The 25,536-nt window shown below is 43.8% G+C and overlaps 1 protein-coding gene across 1 annotated transcript in view; it reads right to left on the bottom strand.

Moving 5' to 3' along the window:
• Window positions 1-25,536, bottom strand: part of sspo (SCO-spondin) — a 334,645-nt gene that overhangs the window by 109,738 nt on the left and 199,371 nt on the right. Inside the window, exons 76-80 of the mRNA XM_063050934.1 lie at window positions 20,758-20,912; window positions 17,005-17,225; window positions 11,823-11,861; window positions 9,015-9,176; window positions 6,665-6,871 (exon numbers count right to left, since the gene is read on the bottom strand). Coding sequence (XP_062907004.1) covers window positions 6,665-6,871; window positions 9,015-9,176; window positions 11,823-11,861; window positions 17,005-17,225; window positions 20,758-20,912 — 784 coding nt within the window. The remainder of the gene's footprint in view (window positions 1-6,664; window positions 6,872-9,014; window positions 9,177-11,822; window positions 11,862-17,004; window positions 17,226-20,757; window positions 20,913-25,536) is intronic.

The raw sequence follows: 25,536 nt of genomic DNA, 5'->3' as shown, positions 1-25,536 counted from the left end.
GAAAGGACAGAGCTGTTCCCTTAATGTTTCTGGATGAAAGTTGTTCAGAAAGGATAAGAAAGGGAAAAAGGCAGGAAAGTGACTTTACTGATTGAGGATAATGTAATAGCAGTGGGAGATCGATGAAATATGGACATAATCCACTTGAATAAATAAATAGCTTTGCACCATCATTCTACAGGGTCATCAAACAGAGAGAGGGTGATAGAAGAGGGAATTTGCAAGAGGTGACAGAACTATTGAGGGCACAGGAAGGCAGGAAAAAGGAAGGAAGTATTGTTAGACCTGGCTCTAAGAATACCAAGTGGCTAAGAGTGGCTAGAGAAGGGGCAGTGTTGGATCTCCTGTTAGGGAATGAGATAGGCTAGGTAACAGAGGTTTGTGTTGGGGAGCACTTCGGGTCCAGTGATCACAATGCCATTAGTTTCAATATAATTATGGAGAAGGATAGGTCTGGACCCAGGGTTGAGATTTTTGATTGGAGAAAGGCTAATTTTGAGGAGACGCGGAAGGATTTAGAAGGAGTGGATTGGGACAATTTGTTTTATGGGAAAAATGTTATAGAGAAATGGAGGTCATTTAAAGGTGAAATTTTGAGAGTACAGAATCTTTATATTCCCGTTAAGTTGAAGGGAAAGGTTAAAAGTTTGAGAGAGCTATGGTTTTCAAGGGATATTAGAAACTTTGTTCGGAAAAAGAGAGATATCTATAATAAATATAGGCAGCATGGAGTAAATCAGGTGCTTGAGGAATATAAAGAATGTAAAAAGAATCTTAAGAAAGAAATTAGAAAAGCGAAAAGAAGATATGAGGTTGCTTTGGAGAATCAGAGTGGACAGCTATGTGTGGAGCCAAAAGAAATGGGAGAGATTCTGAACAATTTCTTTTCATCAGTATTCACTAAGGAGAAGGATATTGAATTGTGTAAGCTAAGGGAAACAAGTCGGGTAGTTATGGAAACTATGACGATTAAAGCAGAGGAAGTACTGGCACTTTTAAGGAATATAAAAGCGGATAAGTCTCCAGGTCCTGACAGGATATTCCCTAGGACCTTGAGGAAAGTTAGTGTGGAAATAGCAAGGGCTCTGACAGAAATATTTCAAATGTCATTAGAAACAGGGATGGTGCCGGAGGATTAGCATATTGCTCATGTTGTTCCATTGTTTAAAAAGAGTTCTAAGAGTAAACCTAGCAATTACCGGCCTGTGAGTTTGATGTCAGTGGTGGGTAAATTGATGGAAAGTATTCTTAGAGATGGTATATATAATTATCTGGATAGACAGGGTCTGATTAGGAACAGTCAACATGGATTTGTGCGTGCAAGGTCATGTTTGACAGATCTTATTGAATTTTTTTGAAGAGGTTACTAGGAAAGTTGATGAGGGTAAAGCGGTGGATGTTGTTTATATGGACTTCAGTAAGGCCTTTGACAAGGTCCCACATGGAAGGTTGGTTAGAAAGGTTCAATCGTTAGGTATTAATATTGAAGTAGTAAAATGGATACAGCAGTGGCTGGATGGGAGATGCCAGAGAGTGGTAGTGGATAACTGTTTGTCAGATTGGAGGCCGGTGACTAGTGGTGGGCCTCAGGGATCTGTACTGGGTCCAATGTTATTTGTCATATATGTTAATGATCTGGATGATGGAGTGGTAAATTGGATGAGTAAGTATGCAGATGATACTAAGATAGGTGGAGTTGTGGATAATGAAGTAGGTTTTCATAGCTTGCAGAGAGATTTAGGCCAGTTAGAAGAGTGGGCTGAAAGATGGCAGATGGAGTTTAATGCTGATAAATGTGAGGTGCTACATTTTGGTAGGACTAATCAAAATAGGATATACATGGTAAATGGTAGGGCATTGAAGAATGCAATAGAACAGAGGGATGTTGCATAGTTCCCTGAAGGTGGAATCTCATGTGGATAGGGTGGTGAAGAAAGCTTTTGGTATGCTGACCTTTATAAATCAGAGCAGAGTAGAGGAGTTGGGATGTAATATTGAAATTGTACAAGGAATTGGTGAGGCCAAATTTCGAGTATTGTGTACAGTTTTGGTCACTGAGTTATAGGAAAGATGTCAACAAAATAGAGAGAGTACAGAGAAGATTTACTAGAATGTTATCTGGGTTTCATCACCTAAGTTACAGAGAAAGGTTGAACAAGTTGGGTCTTTATTCTTTGGAACGTAGAAGATTGACGGGGGACTTGATAGAGGTATTTAAAATTATGAGGGGGATAGATAGAGTTGACGTGGATAGGCATTTTCCATTGAGAGTAGGGGAGATTCAAATAAGAGGACATGAGTTGAGAGTTAAAGGGCAAAAGTTTAGGGTTAACGTGAGGGGGAACTTCTTTACTCAGAGAGTGGTAGCTGTGTGGAATGAGCTTCCAGCAGAAGTGGTTGAGGCAGGTTCAATGTTGTCATTTAAAGTCAAATTGGATAGATATATGGACAGGAAAGGAATGGAGGGTTATGGGCTGAGTGCAGGTCGGTGGGACTAGGAGAGAGTAAGAGTTCAGCATGGACTAGAAGGGCCAAGATGGCCTGTTTCTGTGCTGTAATTGCCATATGGCAAATGTATGTCAATGATTTGGACTATGGGATTAATAGATTTGTGGCTAAATTTGCTGATGATACAAAGATAGGCAGAGAAGCGGGTAGTGTTGAGGAAACAGTGAGCCTGCAGGGAGACTTAGATAGTTTAGGGAAATGGGCAAAGAGGTAGCAAATGAAATACAATATTGGAAAATGTACAGTCATGAACTTTGGTGGAAGAAATAAACAGGTAGACTATTATCTAAATGGGGAGAGAATTCAAAATGCAGAGATGCAAAGGGTCATGGGAGTCCTTGTGCAGGATACCCTAAAGGTTAACCTCCAGGTTGAGTCAGTGGTGAAGGCAGCGAATGCAATGGTGGCATTCATTTCTAGAGGTATAGAATATAAGAGCAGGGATGTGATGTTGAGGCTCATGAGACCACACTTGGAGTATTGTGAGCAGTTTTGGGTTCCTTATTTTAGAAAGGATATACTGATATTGGAGAGGGTTCAGAGAAGATTCATGAGAATGATTCCAGGAATGAATGGGTTATCGTATGAGGGACGTCTGACAGGTCTTGGGTTGTATTCCCTGGAGTTCAGGAGAATGAGGGGGGATCTCTTAGAAACATTCTGAATGTTGAAAGACCTGAACAGATTAGATATGGCAAAGTTATTTCCCATAGTAGGGGAATCTAGTTCAAGAGGGCACGACATCAGGATTGAAGAACTTCCATTTAGAACAGAGATGCAGAGAAATTACTTTAGTCAGAGGGTGGTAAATCTGTGGAATTTGTTGCCATGAGCAGCTGTGGAGGCCAGGTCATTGAGAGCATTTAAGGCAGAGATAGATAGGTTCTTGATTAGCCAGGGCATGAAAGTACGGGGAGAAGGCAGGGGAGTGGGGATGACTGGAAGAATTGGATCAGCCCATGATTGAATGGCGAAGCAGACTCGACAGGCCGAACGGTTTACTTCTGCTCCTGTATCTTATGGTCTAAATGTGATCAACAGATTAGGTGATTTAAACTGGAAGTACGGTAGGGCAAAGTGCAGTCTGAAATGGAAATTCCTAACGACAGGAAGGAGGGCTGGCTCTAACTGGAAAAGTTGGGACATAGCTAAAGCAAAACCTGAGTGTTAAAATTCTGGTGGAACAAAGGAGGAAATGTTTCAAGTACAGATGGAGTCATTCCCATAGAACAGAGACAGATAGAACGAAGAGCTGCATTCAGATCCATCCCAGATGAATAACTGACGATATTAGAATCAGGCTGAATAAGATAAGGAGAATACAACCATAGTACAAGAGCTTCTACAAACACAGGGAAAGGAGCATATTAGTTCCTTAAAAGCCGAGACTTGCAATTAATAATGGGGACTAGGGAAATGATAGTGACTTAAAACACACAAGAGGGAAACTCATCCAGCTCAATCATGGGTACGAACCTCCCCGGCATCACTTCAAAAGGCAATGCCGCAAAATAGAGGCATCCATCATTAAGGACCCCCCCCCCCCCAATCACCCAGCATGTGCCCTCTTCTCACCCCTACAATGAAGGAGGATGTACAGGAGCCTGAAGACACACACTCAACATCTCAGAAACAGATTTCTTAATGGATAATGAACCCATGAACACTACCTCGCTCTTTTTTCTCTCTTTTTGCACTATTAATTTATTTTATAAAATATATACAGCTTATTGTAATTTACAGTTTTTTGTTATTATTATGTATCACTGCTGAAAAATTGCCAATTTCACAGCATACAGTATGGTAGTAATAGTAAAGCTGATTCTGATTCTAATTCAAATTCGAGCTTACTGAAGGGTGAGCAGCTTCAAGTTCCTGGGCAACAACATCTCAGATATTAGTGGCCAAGATGTGCTGAGCGCAAGTCAACATCATGGGACATTGACAGTGCTTTGGCTCACCTCCGGTGGTCAGTGTAGTAGTAACGTAGTGGCTATGGCCTCCTCACGTGACCCCACCAGACACCGCATGGATGGCTATTCAACAAATCACCACAGAACTGCTCACACAGATTGATACCAAATTCCATGAACCTTTTTCAGGGAACCCAATCATATACCGTGCATGTTTCAAATATTAACAAAGCATGAAATACTATTCCAGTCAATTAAGTTAACAAGAAGAAACAGCAAATGGAACATGTTGAAAAATGTGAAGTTAGACACCCTGCTGGGAAGAATAGAGAAGCAGAAAGTTATTTAAGTTGTGACTAATGAATGCTATCATTAGAGAGAGCTGGGGGCCCCACAAGAGGCAAAAGTTTACCAGGAAAGTGCAAGAAAATAATTAGGAAGATAAATGGAGCTTTGTATTTTTGCAAGGGGAATGAGTAACTAAGGAAGAAATAGCTAGCGCATTGCGGACTTTGTGGTAATAATTTGCCCCATTGGTCATAGCTTATTTAGATTAGACCCTTAAGGAAGAAGGATTAATGTTGGAGTAAGCATTCAGAATTGGAGGCAATCTATGTATAGTGGTTTCAGGATAAGGTGACACAAAACAGCTATTTGACAGTAAAATGGCATGAGAATGAGTCTGCACTGTAATTTGGAGTGAGAAGGTTGTTGCTTCAAGCCCCACTTTGTAACCCGGAACACTGTTACATTTCTGGTCACGACACTGTAAGGAGGGTACAGCATCTTCAGAGGCTGCAGAGGCTTGTGGAACCATGGACGTACAGAGAGGTGGTCCAGGCTGTGACTGTTTTCCTTAAAACCACGGAGACTGAGGAAAATCTGCAGATGCTGGAAATCCAAGCAACACACACAACTGGCTGAGGAGAAATACAGTTCTGGTGTAAGAAATGATCTGAGGCCTTGACCTGGGGAAGAGAGATCAGTAACCAGGCGATATGGATCTAACAGCAGGAGGAGTAGTGGGAAAATGAGAAGTCAGTTCTCTCGTTCAGCAGTGGGGCCTCTTGTGTGAAAGTGTGGTGGATTCAGAAATCTAATTGAACAAGGACCTGGATAAGTTCTCAAAGACGATGATGACAGAGTTATGGGCCAAACACTGGGAGGTGACATTAACACAAGTATGAACACAATGATCACTTGCATCCCATAAATGGGCAGGATCTCTTTCTCCTCTCCTCTCTACTCTGTCATAGTGTCTGCTCACCTCCACCGCAGCCCCCCCTTTCCCTACACTCCTTTAACCACCTTACTCATCTCCCCCTCCACTTCCCCCTGCACTCCCTATGTCCTCCACTACACCTTCTCCCCCTCCACTCTCCCCTGTACCCTCTACCTCCTCCACTGCACCATCTTCCTCCTCAGCCCATCTTCTCATATCCTCTACCCCTCCATTGCACTCACTGCTCTCCCTCCTCTTACTACAGCTGACCTCCCCATGACCCTTACCCTACCCCCGCCATGCTCCTTCCCCTCCATCACAATTTGACCCAGCTCCAGCCCTCTGTTCTTGACCCACAGTCTGGACCTTGCCCCCAGCCCCCATTTTGATCTGCCTTGACTCCAACCCCCATGGCGTAGCTTACTCAACTCTGTTGTCTTCCCACAGCTTTCTCTGCCACAAAAGAAACCATCTTCGGTCTTTTCTCACAACTACAAACTATTAACAGCAATACCACCAGCTGCTCGGCATGGTTACATAGCAGTTAGCTCAATGCTTCACAGTGCCAGTGACCACTAATTGTGGTTCAATTCCCACCGCTGTCGGTAAGGAGTTTGTATTGTGTGGATTTCTTCTGGGCGCTCCGCTTTCCTCCTTCATTCCAAAGATGTACGGTTAGGGTTGAGTGATGGACATACTTCGTTGGTGCCAGAAGCACGGCAACACTTGCGGGCTGCCCCCGAGGCATCCTCAGGCTGTGTTGGTCTTTGACACAAATGACACATATGTTTCGATGTTCTGATGTACATGTGTTCAATAAATCTAATCTTTTATCTCCGGTCTCTGAGCAACTATAAAGCCCTACTGGCAACAGTTACAATAACTCCCTTACCCTTTGCTCCCTGTCACCAGGCTGATTTTGAACCAATCTGTCTCTCCCCTGGATTCTAAGTCTTCACTACGTGGGACATTCAGAAAGAGTTCATGTTTTGAATGATTTGTTTCTACTTTGACAACTCACCTCTGCAAGCCTTTATGTTACAGAAACGTATTTCCAGATTTCCTGTCAAGATTTCCTTGCACCACTGACCACCCAACCTTGGAGCATTGTAAGTCCGGAGACGATGCTGTTGGCCGACACCACAGCTACGTGAACATTGACTCCATTCTGACCACATGTTCCAGCTGCAGTTCCTGGTACAATTCTCACCAGAACATTCTGTCTCATCTGCTGAGCGAGAAAAGTATTAGATTATTTACATCACACAGTCAACCCTGACACGACTGAGTGGAATTCACCTTACTTCTACGTAACAAGAACTAGGAACTGAATAGGCTGTTGCTGTATCATTGGTTGGACAGAGTCTCTTAAACAAAGAGACCAAACACAGGCTGAGTGATCCCTTTGCTGAACATCTCCATTCAGAGCACATTCAGAGCCTTTACCCATCAACCCTGACCTCTCTGTTCCAAGTATGTTCCAAAGTATGTTCCAAGTATGTTCCAAGTATGTTCCAAGTATGTTCCAAGTATGTTCCAAGTATGTTCCAAGTAGGTTCCAAGTATGTTCCAAAGTTTTATGCAGTTTCACTTACTTTGCTATTTTATACTCAATGCCCATCTGATGAAGGCAAGAATGCCGTACAACACATGCACACAGAATGTTGCAGGAACTCAGCATGACAGGCAAAATCTATGGAGAGAAATAAACAGTCATCTCATCATTACTTTCCTCCATTGATACTGCCCGACCTGCTGGGTTCCTTCAGCATTTTGAGTATATTGTTTTGCATCTGCAGAATCTCTTGTGTCAAGTATGAGGCACACTTCCTTTATCATCCAGTCCACATGCAGGGATTTGTAAGGCACATAAGCTGGCCCTTTGGCTCATCAGATCCATGCTAATCTTTTTGCTAGTCCACAGTACATATACCTGCATTAGGTCTGTATAGTCCCAAACCCTGCCTACTTAACTGCCTGTCTAACCTAGTGACTACATCTGATTCCACTCTGTATCAACTACTCTGTATAAAACCATACTTCTTTTGTAGAAGTAGTGAAAGGGTTGACTATTTTCTAAATGAAAATACAAAATAATTGAGATGCAACGGGACTTGGGAGTCCTTGTGCAGGATTCCTTAAAGGTTAATTTGCTGGTTGAGTCTGTGGTGAGGAAGGCAAATGCAATGTTAGCATTCATTTCAAGAGGACTAGAATATAAAAGCAAGGATGCATTGTTGGAACTTTAAAAAGCACTGGTGAGGCCTCACTGAGTATCGAGAGTAGATTTGGGCCCTTTATCTTAGAAAGGATGTGCTGAAACTGGAGAGGGTTCAAAGGAGGTTCACAAAAATGATTCCAGGATTGAATGGCTTTCATATGAAGAGTGTCTGATGGCTCTGGGCCTGTATTCAGTAGAATTCAGAAGAATGAGGGGTGACCTAATTGAAATCCATCAATTGGTGAAAGACCTTGATACAGTGGATGTGGAGAGGATGTTTCCTATGGTTGGAGAGTTTCAGACCAGAGGACACAGCCCCAAAATAGAGAGGTATCCTTTTAGAACGCAGATGAGGGGGAATTTCTTTAACCAGAGGGTGGCGAATCGGTGAAATTCTTTGCCACAGGCAGCTGTGGAGGCCAAGTCTTTAAGTATGTTTAAGGCAGATGTTGATAGCTTCTTGAATGGTCAGGGCATGAAGAGATGTGAGGAGAAGGCAAGTGATTGAGCTTGAGAGGAAACTGGATCAGCCATGATAAAATGGTGGAGAAAACTCAATGAGCCAAATAGCCTAATTCTGCTCCTTTGTGTTATGGTCTCTCAGATTTCCTTTAAAGCTCCTACTCTCTCACCATAAACATACGCCTTCTTGTTTTGACACCGGCAGCATGGAAATGACAATGGCTATCTGCTACATCGTATGGTAGAGGCTGCAAAGGATTGTAGACTCAGCCAGCTTCATCATGGACACAAGCCTCCCTACCACCGAGGACGTCTTCTAAAGGTGGTGCATCAAGAAGGCAGCCTCCATCATTACAACCCTCTTCATCCAGGACATGCCCTCTTCTCATTACTACAGGAGCGTGAAGAACCACACTCACACTTTATGAAGTTTCTTCCTTCTGCCATCAGATTTCCAAATGGTCCATGAACTCATAAACACAACCTCACTCTTCCTCAGCCAGTAACCCTCCTGAGCAGAAAATCCCACCCTCTATCAAGCTTCCCACCAATACTCCTACCCACTCTCTCACCACAATATTATCTCCCCAGCTGAAACTTTCACATCACCTTCACCCTAACTCACTCTTCCCTCCTTGCTTCCTCACCCCCATCCAGCCAGAACCCACCCAACCCCACACAGCATTACTTGTGCACTGGGGCAGATTGCAGGGGCGTTCCTGGAAAGTTTCCCCAGTGCAGTTCCGGCGACGGCAGGAACGGGTGCGGCTCTTCATGCTGGGGAACTCAGAGTCGGAACAATTCCTGGAGCAACGAGTCCATGGAGCCCAGGGAGAAAATCCTTCGGAATCTAGAAAGAAGAAGAGAGAAAACGAGAGAGATTGAATGTCTGAAAAAGATCGAGTTGGACTGGCTGGCGGCGCAATGACATCAGCGCTGGACTCTGGAATGGAGGTTCCCGGGTTCGAACCCAGTTGGGGCTCTCCCGAGTACATTTTCCATCTGTGCCGGGTTGAGTGTCGAGATTGCAACTCGACCTCGTAAAATAAAGGGAAAATACTGTGAAATTGTCTGTGAGGAGCGGCGCACCACACAGTCTCTCTCTCTCTCTCGCACACTCCGCGCCTTGTAAAAGCCATGAAAAGAGATCATCACGGACACACGCACGCACGCAGGCACACGCCAAAAAAAAAGAAAAAAGAACGAGCAAGTCACAAGGAGGAAGTGAATGAGATGGACTATGAAAGAGAAATGAGACAGAATTAAATAGTGGATGGAGAGAGAAATGGTGCAATTGTGATATAGGAAATAAAAATAGTGTGATTGAGGGAAAGAGTGAAAGAAATAAACAGTTGTGTGAATGAGAGACAATGACACTGAGAGAGATGGAGAATTACAGAGAGGGAAAGAACGAGTAAGAATTAGAAGGGAATGAGAGAGAGATAGAACATGGAGCAGTACCACACAGGAATCGGTGTGCCTGTCAGATAGAGTCACCAGCAAAGAAACAGGCCCTTCGGCCCAACTGGTTCACACGCATCAAGATTCCTACTTAAGCTAGCCATTTGCCTCTGTTCAGTCCACATCTTCCTAAAACTTTCCAATCCATGTACCTGTCTGTCTTTTGAAAGATGGAATTGGAATTGAAATTGGCTTATTATTGTCATATGTACTGAGATACAGTGAAAAGCTCTTACATACTGCTCATACAGATAAAAAACATTGCACAGTGCATTAAGGTAGAACAAGGTATAATGATAACAGAAGGCAGAATAACCTGTAACAGCTACAGAGAAAATGCAGTGCAGGTGGGACAATAACATGCAACATCATAGCAAGGTAGATGGTGAGGTCAAGAGTCCATCATATCATACTGGGGAACCATTCAATAGTCTCATAATAGTGGGGGTAGAAGCTGTCCTCGGGTCTGGTGGCACATGCTTTCAGACTTCTGTATCTTTTGTCTGATGGGAGAAGAGAGAAGAGAGAATGTCTGGGCTATTGTACCTGCTTCAACCAGTTCCTCTGGCAGCTCATTCTACATACCTATGTACCAACCTTGGCATAAAAAAAGTTGCTCCTAAGATTTCCAAATCTTCCCATTCTCACCTTAAACTGATGCTCTCTAGTTCTTGACTTCCCAATCCTGGGAAAAAAAATTACATTTACTTTCTTTCCTGTGCCCATTAAACTTTACAACTCCTCCCTTGGAGGGTCAGACACCCTGAGCCAATACGCTGGTCCTGGACTTATTTCCTGGCATGATTTACATATTATTATTTAATTATTTATGGTTTATATTGCTATATCTATACTCTATTCTAGGTTGGTGCAACTGTAACAAAACCCAATTTCCCTCGGGATCAATAAAGTATGACTATGACCTATGCCCCTCCTGGAGGTGTATAAAATGATCATCACCTCTCAGTCTCCTACACTGTATGTAATGAAGATCTAGCCTGACCAACCTCTGTCTATAACACTACCTTAAGTTATGCAGCATCCTTGCAAATCATCGCTGCACTCTTTCCAGTTTCATAACTTCTTTCCTATAGCAGGATGTCTAAAACCAAACACAATACTCCAATTGCAGCCTGTACAAAAGTATCATGATCTTCCAACTTTTCCATTCAATGCCCTCACTGATAAGGAAGGCCTTCACTACCTGTTCCAGCACTTTCACAGAACCAAATATTGAACTCTAATGGGCAGAGTCCCAGAGCTATACAGCATGGCAAAACGGCCATGCTAACTCAGTATTCTGAACAATGGAGGCAAGCACGCTGAAAGCCTTTTTCACCACGTCGACCTATGTCACCAGCTTCAATGAACTGTGTACCTGTCTGTGTACATGCCTTTGATTTTGACTGTATCCCTAGCTCTCTGTTTTACAACCACAAGTTGGTCAAAGGAGGAGCAGGAGGAGGAAAGAACAGGGAGAGAGTGAAGGAGGAAGAGCATGGAGAGAAAATTTCTCAATAACTAAACCTACAGTACGCTTTGCAGACAATACTAAAACAGGAAGTGTCATAGATGGTGGAGGTTATCAGGAACTACAGGGAGGGCCTATTTCTATCTTGTTTGATTCTCCGAGTCTCTTTGTGACTCACTGATATAGATGAGCCAGTAATAACGCCCATCTCTGAAATGTCTTCCTCAAACTGAATGTCTTGATGGCCCATTTCAGAGGATAATTAAGAGCCAGCCATATCAGTGTGGGTCTGAAATCCCACATAGTCCGCACTAGACCAAGGTGACTGATGTCCTTATAGAATGGATTTCAGTGTTCTGTAGTTTCACAGCCAGTATTAAATGCCAGTGTGATGAGATATGCACTCCACATACATACACTGGGCCTCTGGATAACTAGCTCTCTGGTGCCTCCATGGTGCCACTGTCTAAGGGTGGACAGAACGGGAGACAGTGAGGGAGGAAGGGAGTTGAGAGAAGTGAGGGAGGGAAGTGTCAGAGATGAAAGGATGAGGTTTCTTCTTACCTGGCCCACTGTCAGGAGGTTCCATTGTTGGTATGGGCACTGAAAGAGAAAAAGATGATTAGCAGGTTCCAAGTCAAGTAACTCATTAACCTCATCCTCAGCCCAGGGCCAGGGTTGGAGTCTAGGTCTGGCTGGCCTTTTACTGAACCCTAACATTTAAATTTACAATTCAGAGAAGGCTATTTGTTCCATTACACCAGAGGTTCCCAATCTGGGGTCTACAGACCCCTCGGTTAATGGTCGGGGTCTGTGGCACATAAAAGGTTGGTTAGGACCCCTGCATTAGACCATAAGTCATAAGAGCAGAATTAGGCTATTTGGCAAATTGAGTCTATCATGGCTGATTTATTATCCCCCTCAACCCTATTCTTCTGTCATTTCACCATAACCTTTGACACCCTGACTAATCAAGAACCTATCCATTACATCCATGCATGCTATAAGACTATGTAAGCTAATCCACCACACTTGATCCCTACCCTTATGGTAATATACTTAATTCATGTTTTTTTCAGATCAGGGCATCATTAAAAATGCAGCATTCATTGTCCATTCTTACTTGCTCCTGTGTAGGTGGGAATAAGAGTCCTCCTTGAACCACTACAGCTCTGCTGAACATGCTCTTACTGTGTTGTTGGGGAAGGAGTTCCAGGATTTAGATTCAATGATAAAGATAAACCAGTGATAAAGTGTATTTCCAAGTCATGGTGGTGTTTGATTCGGAGGGAGGCTGTAGGTAGTAATGTTTTCCAGTGCCAGATGCCCTTTATAGAAGGTGACAGAGATGGATGTTTAAAAGGGCTGTTGGAGCAGCCAAGTAAGTGAGTAAGTGATGTGTATGACTGTAGCCAATGTATACCAGTAGCATGGGAAACTGGTGCTTACATTTTGGACGGGGTAATCACAGTTTGCTTTGTCCTGAATGTCATTGAGCTTCTATAGAATTGTTGGGAGTTGTGCAGTCAAAAAGGGTGTGTTCCATCATGCTCCTGATCTGTGCCTGTGGGTGCTGGAAAGGTAATGGGATGATGTCACACACTGCAGTATACCACTTCGCTGATTACTACAGTATCTATATGACCGATCTGAACCTCTGGTTAATAGTGATCCCCAAAATGTTGATGCTGGGTAATGGGCAATGAAATGGCTGTTGGAAATATCGACGAATGTAATGCCAGATGATTACATCTGGTTACAATGGAGACGTAATCATGTAATAGATGATTACAATAGAGAAGGTATCTTGACACTTTCATGGTGCAAATTGGGACTCGCCACCTGAGCCTGAACGTTGACAGTCTTGCTGCAAAGGTGACTTCATTTGCTGAGCATACCAAAAGAATTGAACACGATGAAAGGAAGGTCATTGGTGAAGCTGCTGAAGGTGGACACTTGGACAAACTTGTCCTCGGGCTACAATGAATGACTGACAATAACTGCATCCAATTTCCTATGAAATATCACTTCAAATTCAAAGGAGAAGTGCTGGCAAGTTGTTCTTGCTTTTTTGATGGAGACATTCAAGATGCTTTCAAATAGACACACGATTGTGTAGGAAATGAAAGGATATAGACAATGTGTTGGCAGAAGAGATTAGTTTGGTTAGGCATTTCAGAATCAAAATCAGGTTTATTATCACCAGCATGTGTCTTGAAATCTGCTAACTTAGCAGCAGCAGTTCAATGCCATACACAATATAGAAGAAGAAAATAAATAAATATTCAGTATACATATGTAGCCGCCCCCCCACCCCCCAGCCACCCTCAGGGTCACTCGGCTCACTGCCGTCTAGAAAAACAGCCCTCGGCCCCGCCAAACTGGGTAATTAGTTTGTGTGGATGCTGTGTGATGTACCCCACCCCACCCAATAAAAGACAATACACCAGATACAATTAAATGATTTACAGTTTATAGATATTACTGGAACTACATAATTAATAGAGAATAAAATATAAAAGGAAAATAAAAGGTGCCACACTTATCAAAGTTCAATCTCTTCGTGCACAAACAGTTGGAGCTCAAGACCCTTCTTCTCTTTCCTTTGACCCCTCGGACCACCTCAACTGGCTGCCTGGGACCAACAACGGTGGTCGACCAGATGCTCTACACGAGTCCGTTTCCGTCTCATCTCCTCGCCGAACGCCCTCCTCGGGGTCCGACCCCGTTAGCGGACATCACAGCACCTGGTTCATCCTCTGTCCCTGTCTCCCACCTTCTGCCCCAAAACCCCGCGGATACAGTATCTTCAAATACACCAAAAACATAACAACTATCCCAATTGGTTCATTCGTCCTCATATCAATAGATAATACAAAACAAACTGCTAGCGGGAAGGGCTTTCTCAGCGTTTAACATAAGAAAGAAGCATTCCTAAGTATAACATAACAAAGAAGCCATTTTAATTAGCCTCCGCAGTAACATAAAAGACGAAATCCCCTTACACATATATTAAATAGATTAAAATAGTGCAAAAACAGAAATAATACTTATTTAAAAAGTCTGGTAGTATTCACGGATTCAGTCCATTTAGGAATCGGATAGCAGAGGGGAAGAAGTTGTTCCTGAAACGCTGAGTGTGTGCCTTCAGGCTTCTGTACCTCCTACCCGATGGTAACAGTGAGAAAAGGGCATGCCCTGGGTGCTGGAAGTCCTTAATAATGGACGCTGCCTTTCTGAGACACCGCTCCTTGAAGATGTCGTAGCTACTTTGTAGGCTAGTACCCAAGATGGAACCAATTCAAGTTATGACCCTCTGCAGCTTCTTTTGGTCCTGTGCAGTAGCCCCTCCAGACCAAACAGTGATGCAGCCTGTCAGAATGCTCTCCACGCTACATCTATATAAGTTTTTGAGTGTACTTGTTGACATACCAAATCTCTTCAAACTCCTAATGAAGTATAGTCGCTGTCTTGCCTTCTTTATAACTACATCGATATGTTGAGACGAGGTTAGATCCTCAGAGATCTTGACACCTAGGAACTTGAAACTGCTCACTCTCTCCATTTTTGATCCCTCTATGAGGATTGGTATGTGTTCCTTCGTCTTACCCTTCCTGAAATCCACAATCAGCTCTTTCATCTTACTGACATTGAGTGCCAGGTTGTTGCTGCGACACCACTCCACTAGTTGGCATATTTCACTCCTGTACGCCCTCTCATCACCACCTGAGATTCTACCAACAATGGTTGTATCGTCAGCAAATTTATAGATCATATTTGAGCTGCACCCAGCCACACAGTCATGGGTATAGAGTAGTGCAGAGTAGTGGGCTAAGCACACACCCGAGGTGCACCAGAGTTGATTATCAATGAGGATATGTTATCAACAATCTGCACAGATTGTGGTCTTCCGGTTAGGAAGTCGAGGATCCAATTGCAGAGGGAAGTACAGAGGCCCAGGTTCTGTAACTTCTCAATCAGGATTGAGGAAATGATGGTGTTAAATGCTGAGCTATAGTCGATGAACAGCATCCTGACATAGATGTTTGTATTGTCCAGGTGGTCCAAGGCCGTGTGAAGAGCCATTGAGATTGCGACTGCCATTGACCTAATGTGGTGATAGGCAAATTGTAATGGGTCCAGGTCCTTGCTGAGGCAGGAGCAAGTCTAGTCATGAACAACCTCTCAAAGCTTTTCATCACTGTAGATGTGAGTGCAATAGTCATTAGGGCAGCTCACATTATGCTTCTTAGGCACTGGTATAATTGCTGCCTTTTTGAAGCAAGTGGGAACTTCTGCCTTCCTGTTCCTGTGCTGTACTGTTCTGTGTTCTGCCTTTTTCCCACGAGCCCCTCTGGCTTCAGGTTTACCAGGGACCCAAGATCACACACTCTAATACTGTCTGACGTTGAGGGGAGCCACTCTCCCTCACCCTTGAGTTTAGCTCATCAGACCGTGTTTGAGATAAAGCTGTGGAGCCAGGTGACCCTGGCCCAAGCTGAGCTGAATTTTGGTGAGACCTCTTCACTATGCTGATGATTAAAGGCTGGGTGCTTATTAGCTTGAGTGCACTTTTCCTGCTTTAATGGGCATATTGTTGGGAAGAAGCCAGTGTTGTATCTGTACAGGAACAGTCAGGCAGAGGCATGGCTCATTCTGGGGCAGATATTCCAATATCTTGGCTGGGATTTTATCTGGTCCCGTGTTCTTTGTGTCCAGTGCTTCAGCTGTTTTCTGTTGGATTGAATGGAATTGGCTGTGACCGTGAGGATCTCACGAGGAAGGTGAGATGGACACATCTTTGGCTGGATGTGGAGGTGAATGCTTCACCCTGCTCTATAACTCTTTCCAGGTCTTCCATAACTGAAGGTGGTGATGTTACCTGCTCCACTCACAAAAAGTCTGAAAACTTCAGTCTGCTCTGATTGGTTATAAGATTGCTTAGCTCTGTTTATGCTGATTTTGTTCAGCAGACACACAGTCTTTCAGTTTTAGGTAACCCTGCTGCCGCTCCCAGCATGCCTGTCCCTTCATTGACCCTCTGGTTTAGCAGCAACATGGAGGGAGGCCATGATGTTCAAGGATGTGGTACTGGGCATTTCTGCTGCAGATGGTCCACAACATGTTGTTGATGCCCAGGCTTGAGCAGCCAGATCTGTCACGTTACTGAACTGACAGTCACCTCGGCCCATTTTAAATAAGGAGGAAGACAGTCTCCACCTTTCTCTCAGGTGGCACCCTGACCTCCACAACTCTTTGGATGAATTGTTTTCTCCTAAACTCCCCTCTAACATTTCTGCAAAAAAGTCTGTCCACTATTGAAATATTGCTCCTGAAAGAAACATATCCTTTCCATTCACCACAATTCCCTTCCTCACAATTTTATACACCTCAATTAAATCACCTGTTTGCTTCTTTCCTGAAATAAACAAATAACAGTCGACCTTTCCACAAACACAGCCACTTTTACATCTCAAAGTCTCAGCTACTTACCATTCTTACACTCACACATTCCCATTCACACTTTCATACTCACCAACTCACTGCTGCCCTCACGTATTCACACTCACACAATCACACCTTTACCAACCTCACACTCACATGTACACCAATCACATCTAGGTTCATACGCTCACCAATTTCTCACACATACACATACCAATCTCACATCCACCAATTTCACACAAGGACTCGCACACTTACTGGTCTCATATTGATTCGACACATCCGTCAGCTACAAACTCACCTTCACACTCCGCAGGCTGACAAAACTTGACATCGATTCGTGGTCCGACGCAGTCTCTGCCCCCATTGGCTGGCTTTGGATTTGAGCAGTCACGTGATCTGGTCATGTGCCCAATCCCCCCACAACTGCGGGAACAGGAAGTCCAAGGGCTCCAAGTGGAAAATTGTCCGTCAAGGACACAGGAGGTGAACGAGCAATTCAGGCGTCCATGGCTGCAAGTGCTGGAAGGAAACAAAGACAGTTCACACAATGATATGTTACCCTGGCATACTCATCACACAACTGTACATTAACCTGGCACACTCATTGCACAACTGTGTATAACCTGGCACACTCATCATGTTAATCTGCCTGGCACACTCATCTCATATTCATAGAGTCAAAGTGTAACTGAGTTATACAGCATGGAATCAGGCTTTTCATCCTATCTCATCCATATCGACCAAGTTAATGCAATCATACGTCAGCCTTGCACACTCACCTCGTACTCTTTCACATACCTTTCTCCCTGGAGTGTCAGAGGCTAAGGTATTTAAATTAAGAATTAAGGTAGACAGAAATTTTCCCTGGGATGAAATGTCAGACGCCAGAGAGCAAGCTTTTAATATCTCTATCAAGTCACCTCTCATTTTCCTTCTCTCCAAAGAGGAAATCTCAAAATCACTCAACCTAGTATCATTGCTCTCCATTCCAGACGCATTCTGCTAATCTACTCTGCACCCTCTCTAAAGCTTCCACATCCTTCCTACACTCTGTGGCCACTTTATTACATATCTCCTGCATCTAATAAAATGGCCACTAGTGTATGTTCTTGGTCTTCTACTGCTGTAGCCCATCCACTTTAAGGTTCAACATATGCGTTCAGAGATGCTCTTCCGCACACCACATTGTCATGCATGGTTATTTGAGTTACTGGTCCCTTTTTGTCTGCTTAAACTAGTCTGGCATTCTCCTCTGACCTCTCTCAGTAACAAAGCTTTTTTGCCCACGGAACTGCCGCTCACTGGATTTTTTTTTAAACTTTCTGCACCAGTCTCTATAAATCTGCTTAAAAATCCCAGGAGATAAGCAGTTCATATCTGGCACCAACAATCATTCCACAGTCAAAGTTACTTTGCCCACATTTCTTCCCCATTCTGATGTTTGGTCTAAACAACAACTAAATCCCTTGACCATATCTGCATGCTTTTATGCATTGAGTTGCTGCCACATGATTAGCTGATTAAATATTTGCATTAACGAGCAGATGTACAGCTGTACCTAATAAAGTAGCTCCTGAATTTATAATGAGGCAACCAGAACTGAACACAGTACTCCAAGTGTGGTCTATCTAGAGTTTTATAGAGGTGCAACATTAACTCATGGCTCTTAAATTCAGTAAGACATGCCATATGCCTTCTTAACCACCTTATCATGGCAACTATGAGAATCTATGAACCAGAATCCCAAGGTTCCACTGTTCCTCCACTAAGAATCCTACCTTGTACTCTGCCTACAAGTTATACTTTCCACAATGTATCACTTCACACTTATGTTTCATGGCTGTCTGTTAGATGAATCTCAAGGATAATGTATACATACTTCGATAATAAATGTACTTTGAACTTTTTTGAACCTTTGGATTGAACTTCATCTGCCACTTCCCAGCCCAACTCTGCATCCTATCAATGACCCTTTGAAATTTACAACAACTTTCTACTCTATCCATTACCCTTCATGTCTTCTGTAAACTTACTAACCCAGCCTTCCGCTTCCTCTTCTAAGTTATTCATAAAAATCTCTAGAAGTAGGGGTCCCATAACAGATCCCTGCGGAACACCATTGGTCACTCACCTGCACTCAGAATACGTTCATCTACTACATGCCCTGCCTTCTGAAGGCAAGTCAATTCTGAATTCGCACAGCCAAGTTTCCCTGAATTTCATGTCCTACCTAAGGGAACCTAGTCAAACACCTTACTAAAATCCACGTCAACCGCTCGATCTTCATCTATTTGTTTTGTCATTTCCTCAGGCTTGCAAGGCATGACCTATACCTCACAAAGTCATTTTCATTATTCCTAATCAGCCTACGCTTCTCCAAATGAGTGTAAATCCTACCGCTAAGAATCCTTTCCAATAGTTTGCCCACCACTGGGTCTATAATTCCCAGGATGATCCCAGTTACCTTTTTTAAAACATGAACCCTCGGTCTTCTGGGACTACTCCTGTGGGCAGTGAGTACACAAATGTCCTTTAACATCTGTCGGACGATGCTGAGGATGTTCTACGAGTCTGTGGTGGCCAGTGCTATTATGTTTGCTGTTGTGTGCTGGGGCGGCAGGCTGAGGGTAGCAGACACCAACAGAATGAACAAACTCATTCATAAGGCCAGTGATGTTGTAGGGATGGAACTGGACTCTCTGATGGTGGTGTCTGAAAAGAGGATGCTGTCCAAGTTGCCTGCCATCTTGGACAATGTCTCCCATCCACTAAACATTGTACTACATAATGGCCAGAGACTCATTCCACCGAGATGCAACACAGAGCATTATAGGAAGTCATTCCTGCCTGTGGCCATCAAACTTTACAACTCCTCCCTTGGAGGATCAGACACCCTGAGCCAATAGGCTGGTCCTAGACTTATTTCCTGGCACAATTTACATATTTACATATTACTATTTAACTATTTATGGTTTAATTACTATTTATTATTTATGGTGCAACTGTAACGAAAACCAATTTCCCCCGTGATCAATGAAGTATGACTATGACTAAATATCCTCACCAAAGGTGCAGTAGTTCCTTCAGTTACTTCCCATAGTAACCTGAGTACCTCCTAATGATTTTCAAACGTTTGAGCACATTTTTTTCTTAATTTTGACATGTTCCAGTGTATCAGCCTGTTTCACACTGACCTCACATTCATCAAGGTCCCTCTCACTGGTGAATACTGGAGAAAAGTTTTCATTAGGAACCTCCCCTACCACATCCAACTCCAGGCATATGAACAGAGGGATATGGATGATTCACAGGAGGAGAACATTGAATATAAATTGGCACAACATCGTGGATCAAATTGTCTCAGAAGCACTGCACTGTTCTATATGTACAACTCTCTCACATAACCACCTATTGCATACTGATCCCTCACTGCCACACCCCACTGTACTGGACAATTATAGGACCATGAGAAAGCAATTCAAACTTAACAGGAACACTAACCCCTTTGTCTCTTTCCACCAAGCCAACTCTGTATCCAATTGGTTAGCTGTCCCTGGATCCCAAGTGATCTCATCCTTCAGACCACCCTAACACAAGGGACCTTGTCAAAAGCCTTGTAAAGTCCATGTTGATGATGTCTACTATCCTGCTGTTATTAATCCTTTTGGTCAACTCTTCAGAACCTTCATGACAGTAGGAACAAATCCACTAAGAAGTTTCAGGTTTGTGAGGACAGTGTTGTTGTTCGTCCATCGTTGACGTCGATGAGGAGCTCGACACCATAATGATGGTGTCGAGACTAGCGCGTGATTTGGATTTAAGTGAGGGAGAGTTGCGCAGTAGAAGACTGTGGGACTAACAGGAAATCTTTCACAGCCAGAGAAAACCCAATGGGCAAAACAACCCTTTCCTGTCCTTGTGTTTTATACAGCAATGACTTTGTTCTTTGCGAAGTTTTCTCCAATCAGTTGTCTCATTGTCTCTACATTGAGTGATACCAGCTGCTGATCATCTGTAGGCACCGATTGCCTCAAAATGAATATCTCCTCACCAGTTGCTGCATTCGTACTGCAGAGTGACTCCCGGAGAGACCTCCTCCTGTAGAATGGCCCCATCCTCTGTCAGGAAAGTGGGAATGATCGACGGATTCAGAGAATGATTCCGGAATAACTGCAGAATGTCCTCAGTTATAACACAGCTGCACTCCTGGGTGGGAAACACAGCAAATTTCAAGGTAATCAATCTCGAGTCCGAAGAGGAAAAAGATTGAGTAGTGACGACAGCATTCATCAGACTGTGGAAATCTATGGGTCACATCAACCCTTTCGTGTTCTGAGCAGGGTGTGGGGCCCTTGTGCTCCCTGCATCCAGACTGACATGTACAAACATGTGCATACTCAGATCAACACTGACTGACATGCACAAACACGTGCACACTCAGATCGACACTTACTGACGTGCACAAACGTGCACACTCAGATCGACACTGACTGACATGCACAAACACGTGCACACTCAGATCGACACTTACTGACATGCACAAACGTGCACACTCAGATCAACACTGACTGACATGCACAAACACGTGCACACTCAGATCGACACTGACTGACATGCACAAACACGTGCACACTCAGATCGACACTGACTGACATGCACAAACACGTGCACACTCAGATCAACACTGACTGACATGCACAAACACGTGCACACTCAGATCGACACTTACTGACATGTACAAACACGTGCACACTCAGATCGACACTTACTGATGTGCACAAACGTGCACACTCAGATCGACACTTACTGACATGCACAAACGTGCACACTCAGATCAACACTGACTGACATGCACAAACACGTGCACACTCAGATCGACACTTACTGACGTGCACAAACGTGCACACTCAGATCGACACTGACTGACATGCACAAACACGTGCACACTCAGATCGACACTGACTGACATGCACAAACACGTGCACACTCAGATCAACACTGACTGACGTGCACAAACACGTACACACTCAGATCGACACTTACTGACATGCACAAACGTGCACACTCAGATCGACACTGACTGACATGCACAAACACGTGCACACTCAGATCAACACTGACTGACATGCACAAACACGTACACACTCAGATCGACACTTACTGACGTGCACAAACACGTACACACTCAGATCGACACTGACTGACATGCACAAACACGTACACACTCAGATCGACACTTACTGACGTGCACAAACACGTACACACTCAGATCGACACTGACTGACATGCACAAACACGTACACACTCAGATCGACACTGACTGACATGCACAAACACGTACACACTCAGATCGACACTTACTGACGTGCACAAACACGTACACACTCAGATCGACACTGACTGACATGCACAAACGTGCACACTCAGATCGACACTGACTGACATGCACAAACACGTGCACACTCAGATCAACACTGACTGACATGCACAAACACGTGCACACTCAGATCGACACTTACTGACATGTACAAACACGTGCACACTCAGATCGACACTTACTGACATGTACAAACACGTACACACTCAGATCGACACTGACTGACATGCACAAACACGTGCACACTCAGATCGACACTTACTGACATGCACAAACACGTGCACACTCAGATCGACACTTACTGACGTGCACAAACACGTACACACTCAGATCGACACTGACTGACATGCACAAACACGTACACACTCAGATCGACACTGACTGACATGCACAAACACGTGCACACTCAGATCGACACTGACTGACATGCACAAACACGTGCACACTCAGATCGACACTGACTGACATGCACAAACGTGCACACTCAGATCGACACTGACTGACATGCACAAACACGTGCACACTCAGATCAACACTGACTGACATGCACAAACACGTGCACACTCAGATCGACACTTACTGACATGTACAAACACGTGCACACTCAGATCGACACTTACTGACATGTACAAACACGTACACACTCAGATCGACACTGACTGACATGCACAAACACGTGCACACTCAGATCGACACTTACTGACATGCACAAACACGTGCACACTCAGATCGACACTTACTGACGTGCACAAACACGTACACACTCAGATCGACACTGACTGACATGCACAAACACGTACACACTCAGATCGACACTGACTGACATGCACAAACACGTGCACACTCAGATCGACACTGACTGACATGCACAAACACGTGCACACTCAGATCGACACTGACTGACATGCACAAACACGTGCACACTCAGATCAACACTGACTGACATGCACAAACACGTACACACTCAGATCGACACTTACTGACATGCACAAACACGTGCACACTCAGATCGACACTGACTGACATGCACAAACACGTGCACACTCAGATCGACACTTACTGACGTGCACAAACACGTACACACTCAGATCGACACTGACTGACATGCACAAACACGTACACACTCAGATCGACACTGACTGACATGCACAAACACATGCACACTCAGATCGACACTGACTGACATGCACAAACACGTGCACACTCAGATCGACACTGACTGACATGCACAAACGTGCACACTCAGATCGACACTGACTGACATGCACAAACACGTGCACACTCAGATCAACACTGACTGACATGCACAAACACGTGCACACTCAGATCGACACTTACTGACATGTACAAACACGTGCACACTCAGATCGACACTTACTGACATGTACAAACACGTACACACTCAGATCGACACTGACTGACATGCACAAACACGTGCACACTCAGATCGACACTTACTGACATGCACAAACATGTGCACACTCAGATCGACACTTACTGACGTGCACAAACACGTACACACTCAGATCGACACTGACTGACATGCACAAACACGTACACACTCAGATCGACACTGACTGACATGCACAAACACGTGCACACTCAGATCGACACTGACTGACATGCACAAACACGTGCACACTCAGATCGACACTGACTGACATGCACAAACACGTGCACACTCAGATCGACACTGACTGACAGGCACAAACACGTACACACTCAGATCGACACTTACTGACATGCACAAACACGTGCACACTCAGATCGACACTGACTGACATGCACAAACACGTGCACACTCAGATCAACACTTACTGACATGCACAAACGTGCACACTCAGATCGACACTGACTGACATGCACAAACACGTGCACACTCAGATCGACACTTACTGACATGAACAAATGTGCACACTCAGATCGACACTTACTGTGCCTATAAAAAGTATTTGCTCCTTTTGGAAATTTTCATGTTTTATTGTTTTACAACACTGAATCACAGTGGATTTAATTTGGTCTTTTTTGACACTGATCAACAGAAAGACTCTTTTGTGTCACATTGAAAACAGATTCCTACAAAGTGATCTAAATTAATTACAAATATAAAACACAAAATAAATGATTGCATAAGTATTCACCCCCCCCCCTTAATGTGACACACCAAATAATCACCAATGCAATCAATCGGTTTTAGAATTCACATAATTAGTTAAATGGAGATCTGTCTTCAGAGACCTGTGTACAGTCAAGGTGTTTCAATTGATTGTAGTAAAAATACACCTGCATCTTTGAAAGGTCCAACAACTGGTGAGTCAGTATCCTGGCAAAAACTACACCATGAAGACAAAAAAAAAATTCCAAGCAACTCGACGAAATGGTTATTGAAAAGCACAGGTCAGGAGATGGATACAAGAAAATTCCCAAGTCACTGAATATTCCTCGGAGTACAGTTAAGTCAGTCATCAAGAAATGCAAAGAATATGGCACATCTGTAAACCTGCCAAGAGCAGGCTGTCCTCAAAACCTGAGTGACCATGCAAGAAGGGGATCAGTGAAAGGGGCCACCAAGAGACCTACAAAAAGCTTCAATGGTTTAGAGGGGAGAGGCTGTGCATATAACTGTTGTCCGGGTGCTTCACCAGTCACAGGTTTATGGGAGAGTGGCAAAGAGAAAGCCACTGTTGAAAGAAACTGACATGAATTCTCAGCTAGAGTTTGCCAGAAGGCATGTGGGAGACTCTGAAGTCAGCTGGGAGAAGATTCTATGGTCTGATAAAACCAAAATTGAGCTTTTTGGCCATCAGAATAAACGTCATGTTTGGTGTAAGCTAAACACGGCACATAATCAAACACACACCATCTCTTCCTTGGTGGTGGCTGCATCATACTGTGGGGATGCTTCACTGCAGCAGGCCCTGGAAGGCTTGTAAAGGTGGAAGGTAAAACAAATGCAGCAAAATACAGGGAAATCCTGGAGGGAAACTCAGCGCAGTCTGCAAGAGAATGGTGACTTGGGAGAAGATTTGTTTTCCAGCAAGACAATGACCCCTAGCATAAAGCTAAATCTTCACAAGAATGGCTTAAAAACAACATAGTTAATGTCCTGGAGTGGCCAAGTCAGAGCCCAGACCTCAATCCAGTTGAGAATTTGTGGCTGGACTTGCAAAGGGCTGTTCACTCACGATCCCCATGCAATCTGACAGAGCTTGAGCAATTTTGTAAAGAAGAATGAGGAAAAATTACAGTGTCCAGATGTGCAAAGCTGATAGAGACCTATCCACACAGACTCAAGGCTGTAATTGCTGCCAGAGGTGCATCTACTCAATACTGACATGAAAGGGGTGAGTACTTACAGAAACAATTATTTTGTGTTTTATATTTGTAATTAATGTAGTTCACTTTGTAGAGATCTGTTTCCACTTTGACACAAAAGAGTTTTTTTCTGTTGAT

This window comes from Mobula hypostoma, chromosome 1 (genome assembly GCF_963921235.1).
Source record: "Mobula hypostoma chromosome 1, sMobHyp1.1, whole genome shotgun sequence".
Taxonomy (NCBI): domain Eukaryota; kingdom Metazoa; phylum Chordata; class Chondrichthyes; order Myliobatiformes; family Myliobatidae; genus Mobula; species Mobula hypostoma.
The sequence above is the reverse complement of the archived record's forward strand: the minus strand, read 5'-3'. Positions and strand labels throughout refer to the sequence as shown.